Here is an 11,650-nt window from a genome sequence, read left to right as displayed (position 1 = left end):
AAATAATTTAACAGCAACTGACAAATTGCGCAAAAAAACTACGACAAACTTGCAAAGAATTGGAAATTAGGTGCATAAATATTTTTAAAATAGCCATAATGTTATGTCACTAGCGACTACCGTGCTACCACTGACGTAAATGCGGTAGGGCTATAATGCTGTTTACACGCTCCGCTGGTTTTTTCATGTCTTTTCTATCGTTTGGTTTGCAGTTGCTCTTTCCTATATACTTTGCACATCAACTGCTCTGTAACAAGAGACAAGATAGCTACCTGCCTCGTGTCAAACGGCACCTGGTAAGAATAAATTTGAACATATAAATTGGAAGACTGAGATCATTCGTAATCGGAGCAAGTCAGCCATTCTCGACTAACAATTATTACTGAAAGAAGTCAAGCACCAATCGTTGCAAACTCGAGAGAGAACAGATTTGAAAAAGAATACAATTTATAGCCTACCAACTTTCAAAAATCGGTGACGCACAAAATATTGTGATGACGCACCGGAAAAATGTTGACATATTTTTGGGACGAATTCTCTTGCGTCCTACGATAATTCGTTTCTTTTTATCGCTGCAACATCTGAAAGAGGATGCAGTTTGTTATGGAAACTATATTCTTCCGAAGCAAGCGACGCACCGTTTGGGAACCACTAGGTTTTTTGCCAACTATGCTGAAACAACTACCGATGTCAGAAAATATATAATTGTACTATTTTGACCCATTTGTAATTTTAAATGTTTATATAAAATGAAACAAAATATATAAATCTTAAAAAAATTAAAAAACTATATGCTTAAAGCGGCGCGCGACACGCGACACACGATACGCGATTTATTATGTCGCGTATAAGCTTTGAATTGTTTTCAACAATACGAAACAAAAACTGAGGAATGTTGTTGTTGATTGTTTGATACGAAAAGGAATTTCCTTGGAATATTTGAGCTTGGTCTGTCAGAATGCAAGACTTACTAATTTAGATAAAATCAAGAACACCATGGAATCGTTGGAAGACTCTGTTACTCGTCTAAATGCTGAGTTGGAGGATGCCCATCGCGAAAAAGTGCAGGTTGATAGCAAGGCCCTACAGACATACTTTCTATTGATATTCTGTAGCATTGGTCGCAATTAGCGACACAACGTACTCTTTTCCCCTTGTGGTTGCAAACAATTTAATACTTTATTTGATCATAGGCCAAATTGAAAGTCGGTAACTCCTACAGTAGGGTTCCTTCCCGGGAATGTCTCGACGGGATATTCCCGGGATTTCTCGACAATATTCCGTTCCCGAATCCCGGGAATTTTGATTTCACTTCCCGGGAATATGGCAACAAAGCAAAATAGATTAAGAAGTGAATAAATTTTCCTTTTTTGGATCCTATGAATCAAAATGATGACCCTATTTTGTGTTTTTCAATCAGTTTTATGGCGGAAACTTACACTATAAACGACGTTGGTACGCATTTGTAAGCACAACGTAAAAATTTTTTAGGGTGCAACCTAGCGGTACAAAAATTCTGTTTATTTTTTTTACGTTTTATAGTTTGTCCTTGGCGAATGTGATATTACTTGACGGGAACTTGCTAAAGTAAATGTTTGCGGGTGTAATAGACAAATTTTTGTTGTTTAAATAATGCAATTACGCATGAAAAAACTGCCAATTTTTTTGTCGGGATCCCGGGAATCCCGGGAAATTTTTTTTTCATTTCCCGAATCCCGGGAAGTAAAATATCCGGGAAATAGAGGAACCCTATCCTACAGGCGAAAATAATACATGATATAATGACAAAGATAGGCCAGGTTTGGTAATGCCTGCAACCAACCTTTGGCAAAAAAATTTTACCTCAGAAATCACAGGTTTTTTAATCTGGGTTACAGGCTGCAGAATACGGACTCCAGGTGTTGGAAGAAAATCGGATTCTCCAGCAAAGACAAGAGGAGTTGGAACATCAACTGGAACTTACACAAAGAGAACTTGATCTTGCAAAACATGAGTTTGATTTAAGTACTAAGGTAAAATCATTGAAAGTATTCATACAATTTTGATATAAGACCAGCTTTATGCTAGTATATGGTGATACAAGGGCTGACCCAAAGTTTAAAAAATGCCTTGAAACATTTTACCGACAATCAGCTAAATAAAAATTAACTTATGCATTAACAAATGAAAAATATTGCGATCAAAGATCACGCGCAATTAATGATCGCCAAAAAAGTCTTCAATAACAATCTTTCCAATCTGGGCCTGACCAAAGAATGTCAACAAAATTATAGCACATGTATATTTGCATCTAACCTGAGAACTGTCTTATATAGTCATATGGATTTTTTAGATACGTGTTTTTAAATTTCAAAATTTTTCTTTTTGTGTTTTATAAAACTAAACTTACTTACATATAGTATGGCACCTTCAACCTTTCTGTGCGCTGGATTTATATTGCTAATCTACATTTTGTATTCAGGCGCTTTACTCAACACAAAACAAGACCCGCAAGGCATTTAGCGAGGGTGAATTGCGTGAAAGTGATTTGGAGAAACGCAGAAAAGATGCAGAGGACAGATTGGAGGAAATTGAACGTGAACGAGAATCAGAATCGTTTCAGTGTCGGACCGCCGTCACCAATGCTGTGGCTGAAGTGGAGAGGTTAAACGCCCTGAACAATGATCTGACATTGGTAAGTTGTGGTGTGACATTGGTTTACTATTTTGATCTGAACGTAAAAGACAATTACCTCCATAATAACTCAGTGGCAGTTATTTGGTAATTATAATGTATTTGCATGTAAATTATTGTAATTAAACACACATGCAATGTTAATTTAACATTTGATAAAATGGTTCATTTTTTTTTGACATAAAATAACATGGCAGAGTGCAAAGCACTTGGAAAACCAGAGACTTAATTTGAAGAAGGAAGTGAAGGAGTTGATGTCCCGTGAAGCTGGACTAATGAACGACTATTCGGAACTTGAAGAAGAAAACTGCTCTTTGCAGAAACAGGTTTTTTATTGTTTTTGCCATAAAGGGAAATAAATGACTGTAACAGATGACTTATTGTTGATCGTTACGAATGCATATTGAGAGGGGTTTCTGCAAATAATGTATTTTCCCCTCCATCTGGGAATTTCATAAATGCCTGGGGAGATGCTTTGAAACATATGAGTATCTTGGGTCATTGTAAAGCTGTTGTAACAGTAATAAAGTGCTACCTTCTGTCCACAAAATGAAAGAAAACTAGTCGCAACGACATGAAGTAGTGCCACAAAAATGCCATTTGGTGCTTGCTTTACAAAGCATTTACACTAAGTACGCAAATGACTGTTTCAATATTGGCTTCAGGTTTCTTTGCTTCGACAATCCCAAGCAGAGTTTGAAGGATTTAAACACGAAATAAGAAGATTGGAGGAAGAGGCTGAATTTTTGAACAGGTAAATTATCTTATTATCAAATTAATATTTCCTTTTTTGTGTTTGTTGTTATTCCAACTTTTGTTTTATGCATTGGTGCTGTAGATACACAAAATCAGAAGTTTCCTATATTAACAGTAGCGTAATCAGGTTTTAGGCTGATTCTAAAAATTCCAATTTCAGTCAATTGGAAGAAGCTTTAAAGTTAAAAGATATCCTTGAACATCAACTTGATGAAGCTCATGAGACGATCGCAAAGGAACGTGAATTAAAACTCAGCATGAAAAGGGAATTGTCGCAATATATGAATGTAAGTAATTTGAAAATTGCAGAACTGTATATATAACTTGGTGGGAAAATTGTTGTGTGTTAATTTTGTATAACCTAAATATTATCTTGCGATTTTGATTTTTTTGTGATAGTGTCTTGATACAAGCTCACACTGTAATGATCAGCACTTGACCTTCAATAACGTTGTAATATTTTATCATATATTCAGTTTGACGTCAGCAGTGCCTCGTTCAATGAAAACCTTGGATCACTGATCAACAACCAGACCGCCAAATTAGAAGATTTGGAAGGCAATAAGGAGAAGTAAGTCTATTGTATAAAGACATGTGTGAATCACAATTATAGGTAGTGTGAAGGTACAGGCAAACAATGTGTTACCACATGCCATACATTTGCCAAGAACACAGATATAGGGTGCACTTTATCACACTCTTGTGTTATCCTACTACTTACTATTGACTGAAGATTATTGCTTCCTGGTTGTGAGTGGTAACAATTGTCTCACCTATTAATTATACCTGGCACATTTGATCTTGACATCCTATGTCAACAAGCTGTGAACCAAACTGTGTAAATTTTATGTCTCTGTCCTTGCATTGGGTTTTTAATGTTCTACATAAGTATAACATGTTATTGTGATGATCTGTGTCCAAGCACTTGTACTTATACGTATGTAAATACTCTAGTATGAATTGATAATTATTTAAACCAATTTTTTCCTTGTCTTCACATCTTTGGAATTAAAACAAATGTGAAATAATAAAAAAATTATTTGGGCCAGTTTTGTTTAATTGACACACTTTCTACTTTTTGGTTGTATCTACATTTAAATTCACAATATTTTACTGCTTTAAGCTCTATGGTACATAAGCCAGTGATTTGTGTGTTTCAAGTTTTAATTTTATAAACCACAAACTAGCTGTACATCTTTTAGGTTAAACCTGAAAGTCATTAATATTAATTGTTCGGAGCATGTGTTGCAAAAAATAAGTGTCCCCATGTCCCCAAGGTCATTTAAATAAACAATTAGGCGCAAGGTGTTTAAATCTTTCTTGGGATTGATTAATTGATTGTTGCTGGGCACTGGGGAGTTCTAGCTTTAAATATTTACAACAAGAGACACCCAATTTATCCACTGCCCTACTTTTTCTGGGTGTTCTATGCTAAGGTCTTGACAACACATTTAGTGCTGTTTTTTCTTGAGTCGAAGTATGAGAAGTGGAAAACGTATTTTTGATGAATATCTGCAGTAATAATTGTTAATGTTGCAATCTCATGTAATCATAGGCGCTTATGCATGTAATCTCTGTGGGTAATATAAAGCAGTTTTTGCATGAGCTTAATTATCCAAAGTTTTTGTGATTAAAATCTACAAAAATAGTTTTAATTTTTGACATTATTAAATCTACCACTTTAATATTTTTTTTCTTCTTACCATTCACGTATCCTATGTACTGAAAAAAATAATTGGTGCGTAATTAACACAAACTGACTCTTGAATAATTCCAGCTCAAGGCAATAAAAGGAAAATGTAATCCTATTTTCCACTATTTTTATGCCCATCCCGTTTATTAAACATCATCGTTTGTAACTCAGAGGATCCGATGATGACGAAGATCCTCTTGACCATCCTCTCATTCGTCATATAACATCCGATCTCCTCCACTCGACTCCAAGCAAAAAACCATCGCATAGCAACAGTGATGATCTCCTCAGTGAATTAAATATAACAGAGGTGATTATACCAGTCCAGTACTAAGTAATAAAAAAGAAAAAAACATTTCTTATCAATTACAAACAGAGGAACATCTTCAGTTGCTTTTTACATTTTACAGCTTCCATGTATTAGTTTGCAATTCAACTTCTTGGTTCTATCGAGTTAAAATTAGAGACTTTCCAACTGTTGTATCATGAGTTCATGACATTTATATGACCCAATTTAATGAATAAATACAATAACTCTGTTTATAATTTGGCCTCCTTCGCTCCTTGTCTCCACGTTAACCCCTGCTCACAGATTAACATTTAAAATTTGTTATGCTCCTGCAGATCAACAAACTGAAACAGCAGCTGACACAAGCAGAAAAAGAGAAGATGGTTTTGTTGAACAGTTTGCGAGAACAGCAACGTCTACTTGAAAATGTGAAAGGAGAATTGAATCAACAAAATGAAAAGGTGAACTAGTATTACTGTTTAATGCTAAAATATTCATCAGATTTTGTTGTTGTGCATTCCATATTTAATTCTTTATTTGTTTTGATACCGAATTTTTTTTTTTTTTGATAAGACAAATAATTAAATATTTTGCGTGGATATTACTGTTTCGTTGTTTCTACCATAACTTACAAATTGAATTTCCTCCAAAAATTATTTTTTGTGTTGTACTTTTATTGAAAACTGCAAGTAGGTTTTGACCACCAGGTATCATAATGAATTATGAATCTGACGTTCTTCTGCTGAAAAACAACAAATATACACCTTTTGTTTAAAAAAGATTGTATTTTCTGATGTTTCGCCTGTACAAACGGCTAGGCTTCTTCAGAGAACAATTATCCTCATAATTCAATGCACTTTTATATTGTAACTCACAGTTGCACTTTATCACAAATATTACTCTGATATAATTACAGTTTTATTTTATTGTTTTCCCAATCTTTTAAGATTTATTTTATTACTCAGGATGAAGGAAGGTTTGTGGACGTTTTGTCGGAAGCCGAAAGATTGAGGGAAGAGTTGAAAAATCTCCGCGATGAAAACAGCGAGAGGAAGGAAGTGAACAAGAAACTGGAACAATTGCACAAAGAAACAAAATCCAAGCAGCAAACGCTCACCAGGAGAAACCAAACTCTTGAGTTGGAAATTGAGGTAAAGATATTGGGTAAAATTTAGAAAAATCTGTAACTGGATACAAATCCATTTACCTGATTGCAAATTTTACCATTGACATAAAATCAGAACTAGTTTAAAAGTTCTTTAAAAACTGTTGTGTAAATAAAAATGCATGCATTTAGATATTAGTATTCACATATAATTGAAAATAATATTTATTACATAAAAACCCATATAGGTTCCCTTTTTAGGCCTAAACAAACTGTTACTTTCCCTTTAATAGTTGCTATAATTTATGAAATCAATTTTAATGCCATATATTTGAAAGCTTTGAGCTTTGGTAAATGTTAAAAGAAAATATTTATAGACTTTGAACAAAGAAGTTGCGAACAAAGTAAAGCAAGCCAGACTGTCAGGGGACGAGTTGTCACGTGTCAGCGACCACCTGTCACAACTTTATCACCACACATGTCTTGCGGCAGGTGACACTCCACAGTGTGTCGTGCTCGACAGCATAAGAAACAAGGTATAATAATGGACATAAAACATTTAAACAATATGGTTGATTATATTCACTGCAAGAAAGTCTTTAAAACTTGCATGATTGTGTTATAGTCATGCATAATATGGTATATTCTTGTCGTATAATGAACACATACAGACAACAATTTGTAAACAGTGGTTTTTAGTGTAAATTTCATCATACTGTTATGGCTAATTCAAAATAACTATGTTGTTTCAGACCCAGGGATCTGGAAAGACAGTTTCAGAAGGTAAATGACCAATCAGATACTCTCATATATCTAATATATATTATTGTTATATTGATAGATAAAGAAGACTGGGCCATGTTTATTTCGTAAGCTATCTTGTGTAGTTTTGCCATATTTGGTGATGCTGGTCTAATATTGGGGTATATGATTTGTTTTAAATTGTGTTTAGTTTGTCTGTTAGAAAAATAGATGGTTGGTTTGGTGTTTACAATTGCCCTGAAAATCTGAATTGATTGAAACATGGAGGGGTTTTGGTACAATAAACACTTAACGTTTGCCAGAAGTTGCATCTTCCAATGACGAGGACAAGGTATTTACCGGCGATGATGCTGATATGCCTGCCAGTGTGCTGGACACCATGAACAGCCAGATCAAATACTTGAAAAATGCAATTGAAAAGTTGGTGGCGAGTAAAGATCACCCTGATGAGGTTGTAAGTGTGTCTGGTGGACAAGCAACACTCGCTGAAAGTCAAGAACAGGTATGCGATGTGTAAGAAATGTTGTATATGTGTATTGCGCCTTCGGAAATCTGCACCTGATATTATATGCCTTTTAGCTTCCTCCCAAGTTTGCGCTTTTAATACCTGATTTATGAAACTATGGTATAATTTCTAACTCACTTTAAATATCCCCATGAGTAGACTGGTTGATTACCCTTCATCTTAAACTGGAATCAAAACTGGCTTTGTATCGTTGATCGTTGGTTACACAGAAACTGGCCTGGCTTATAACAAACTCTACAAGATGTAGAAATGTTTAATAGGGATTACTACCATAATCTGACATTGTGAATTCCAGGTGGAATAATAACATTTGTTTTTTCTAGATTCGAATGCTGGAGGAAGAAGTGTTACGATTAAGATCTCTACTCAGTTCCAAGCGGGAACAAATTGCAACTTTGCGGACTGTCCTTAAAGCCAACAAGCACACGGCTGAGGTAAGACTGGGTACAGGAGTTTGATCGGCTTTCAGTAATATATTATTAATTATTGTCTTAATGCCCATGTTGCTATAAATAATTGCTTCTTGCCCACATTTCGGGTAAGATTGTATAAATGTCTTCATTGTGTATTATTTGTTACATTTATTTCAAACTTCTTTATAATATTTATATGTACGTTAAATGTAAGTTAAGTATTTGTATGCCCATGGACAACTATTTATTGGTTTATTACAGGTTGCGATACAAAACCTTAAGAGCAAATACCAACATGAGAAAATGTTTGTTTCCGAAACCATGTTGAAATTGAGGGGAGAACTTAAAGCTCTCAAGGTAACTAAATAAAATCACAGAAATGTGCTTGTTTTTATACATTTTACACATTACTAAACATCAACCAAACTTAGTTGTGGATTGCTTGAAAATCCAACTGTAACTTTATGTTGGGTAATGAGTTTATCTGTTAAAGCATCCACCATATTTATCGATTGTTGATCAATATAAGTGACAACAAACCGTATGATAATATTTTATGTGAAACCATCATGGATGTCTGGTTAAGGAACAGATTACACAAGTTTAAGTGTGTAAAATTGTAAATCTTTCCCTGCATAAAATGTCAAAGTCCAAAATTACTCACAAAGGGTAACAGGCGTTCAGCGTCAATGTGATCTTTTGTTATGAAATATTAATTCCGCCTAAACAAAAGGAAAAACAATAAAAACACAAATTAAGCCAAACGTTAAGTCCTGGTTTCTCCAAAATCGAAAGAAGAATATAAAAAAATTAAATTTATCCAACTGGGGGCTGCCCCCAATTAATGGGTGTAACTTTGTTTATTTCCAACACAGGAAGACGCGGTAACGTTCGCTCAACTACGGATGATGTTCGCTGCAAGATGTGACGAATACGTCGCACAACTCGACGCCATGCAGCGCCATCTAGCGAGCGCAGAGGACGAGAAACGAACGTTGAACACTTTGTTGAGGAAAACCATTACTCAAAAACTCGCAATAACACAAGTAAGAATGAAATACATGTGAATTTTGATGAATACAAAATTGCGTGGAAATCCCACTGCCTCGACCGTAAGCTCCCGTAACTGTAGGAAAATTAAAAACCTGAAATGCTCGAGGTCTTGAGTTCAAACCTCACTAAATGCGATATATTTTCCTTGTGTTGTTAAAACTTCAAATGCATGTAAAGTTGTTGCCTTAAGTTGTCTCAATTAAAACAATGCAGTCCCCATTACTGCCTATACTCCTACGTGCATGCTCGTAAGACGGTAGATTGAATAAATTTAGTGCGGACTTGCTGCAGACGTGCCTTTACCTTTTTCGTTGCCCGTGATTCCTTGTTGTGTTGATTAGATACAATTTTCCTGCAGTAAATTTTAAACAACATTTGCACACGAACAAAGTTATTATTTAACTGCAGTTTTCATGCTAAAAGAAGTTTTTTTGGAAACACTGGCATTAAGGCCTTGTTGTAATAATGTTGTTGGATTATTTATGCAGAGACTTGAGGATCTTGAGTTCGCTCAGGAACAACAAACACGGAAAGTGAAGAACTCTTACGCATCGGTTGTAACCCAAGGAAACGCTTCCAAAAAGAAAAGTGTTTCTCCGGGCAGAATATTCAGATAACTTTTTATTTTCACAAAATTTTTTCTCAAACTTATTGTGCTTTTTTTTCTTTACTGCTGCTTTTAAATGTTTTTCAACGCAGATAATGAGAATTGTTTGTGATTAGCTGCGTTTACAAAATCTGGAATGGCAGTTGTTTGTGGCTTACACAGCCCCTTTATAAGCTGCACGTTTCACATTTGACAAATATTTAAAGTATTTTTGACAAAGTTCCCTTCTTTTTCCACAAATCATGACATTATTTCCCTATCAAATATTTTTCTAAGGATTTAATCTAAACGCGACGTTTTCTGTCCCATGAAAAAGACATCTTGCATAATTATTTGTCAACTGTGTTTTGCTTTACGTAGAATTCCTACACTCACTTGCCACAGTAAGTTGTTATTTTGCTACAGAGCTTAGACGAGGTTTTGAATTACACAAACTTTGTGCAGTGTTGATTTTGTCACTTCCAATGCTGTTGACTCTATGTCGGTAAAATTCGCTTCCAGTTTTCGGACAAAATTAAAACGAATTAAAAACATCCAAATTTGGCACTGGAAAATTTAAATCTTGCCACTGCCCCCAAAATAAAGCTTGCATTGTTTTCTCTTTTGGTAAAATTCGTATGACAGTAATTTCATTCCACAAGAATCATCACAATTCACTTCTTGCAATTCCATTATGCAAGTGTAACTTAGATACATGACCACTGCTCCAACCACAAATCTATTGCCGTTAACTTCTGCTTTTCTAAACCAAGGCTTGCCAATGCACTAGAGTCAATAAGTTTATACCCAAAGTTGTTTTCTACAATAAGTTGTCTTAATTAAAACAATGCAGTCCCTATTACTGCCTATAGTCATATGTGCATGCTCGTAAGACGATAATTGAATGAATTTAGTGCAAATCTGCTGTATTCACTGAGCACAGCCATTACAAACGTCCAATATTCGACTCCACCACACCATTGCAGTTTTCTGCCTATATTTTTAAACTCACTTTCATGTATAAAGTTCTGTGCATTATTACAATAACCGTGAAACATTTGGGCACATTTTATCCACGGTACGTTTCCGCCGATATCACCAGTAATAGTTGTGTGTAGAAATTCTTAAACGTATATCTTGTGTGTTGTTATTCCATTTAAACCCTTCGTATTGCACATTTTTATAGGTGCTCTACCTACGTTTTTCTGCCTTTAGAAAAGTTCTTTTAGAACTCGAATTAATAAGAGCTACACCTTCCTAAACCAACAAGTCGACACACGTATTTCTCTGGTGGTATTTTGTCCCACCCCAGAAACAAACAAAGATTACGTCGACGTAATGCGTTTGCAGACTTATTTCAACTACACTTAATATGAAAATGTTACACTGGAAGTTCTTGCACAACCTTTGCATGCCTACCTGTATATGCATATTATTATTATCGTGTGGATCTTAGCATGAAGTTTCCAGTATTTTCCGCACTATATACTTTATCCTTGAGATGATATACAAGCAATACAACTACACATTCTTCCTGACTATTTGTGTTTGACAAAAAAAGTGGGAAGACAGGCAACTTATTTGTAAAATATATTTTTGTTGACATAAATTCCATGTCCTACAAATCTCTCAAAAAACTTGGCCGCGAGTTGTCGCCAAAGATGCAATTATTTTAAATTTGTTGAAATGTTTTGGTGAAACAGCGTATCTGTATTCGTGAATATTAACTACTGGTTTGCAGCCGTGGAACGATTTGCGTGATTACCGTGTTTTCAACCTTAAAAAACCGAGTGG

The 11,650-nt window shown here is 35.0% G+C and overlaps 1 protein-coding gene across 1 annotated transcript; it reads left to right on the top strand.

The window, feature by feature from the left end:
- The first annotated feature begins 881 nt into the window (after nt 1-881).
- On the top strand, nt 882-11,394 carry LOC145903416 (protein bicaudal D homolog 1-like). The gene is made up of 17 exons (XM_082991497.1): nt 882-1,068; nt 1,878-2,012; nt 2,462-2,674; nt 2,871-2,999; nt 3,339-3,427; nt 3,590-3,716; nt 3,906-4,000; nt 5,294-5,432; nt 5,747-5,872; nt 6,377-6,562; nt 6,894-7,052; nt 7,269-7,299; nt 7,581-7,780; nt 8,128-8,238; nt 8,479-8,574; nt 9,093-9,263; nt 9,759-11,394. The coding sequence occupies exons 1-17, from the start codon at nt 997-999 to the stop codon at nt 9,885-9,887; spliced, it is 2,208 nt and encodes a 735-aa protein (XP_082847623.1). The 5' UTR covers nt 882-996; the 3' UTR covers nt 9,888-11,394.
- Nucleotides 11,395-11,650: the final 256 nt, after the last annotated feature.

The sequence above is a fragment of the Ascidia mentula genome, chromosome 5 (genome assembly GCF_947561715.1).
Source record: "Ascidia mentula chromosome 5, kaAscMent1.1, whole genome shotgun sequence".
Classification (NCBI taxonomy): domain Eukaryota; kingdom Metazoa; phylum Chordata; class Ascidiacea; order Phlebobranchia; family Ascidiidae; genus Ascidia; species Ascidia mentula.
This window is presented reverse-complemented; position numbering and strand designations above follow the sequence as displayed.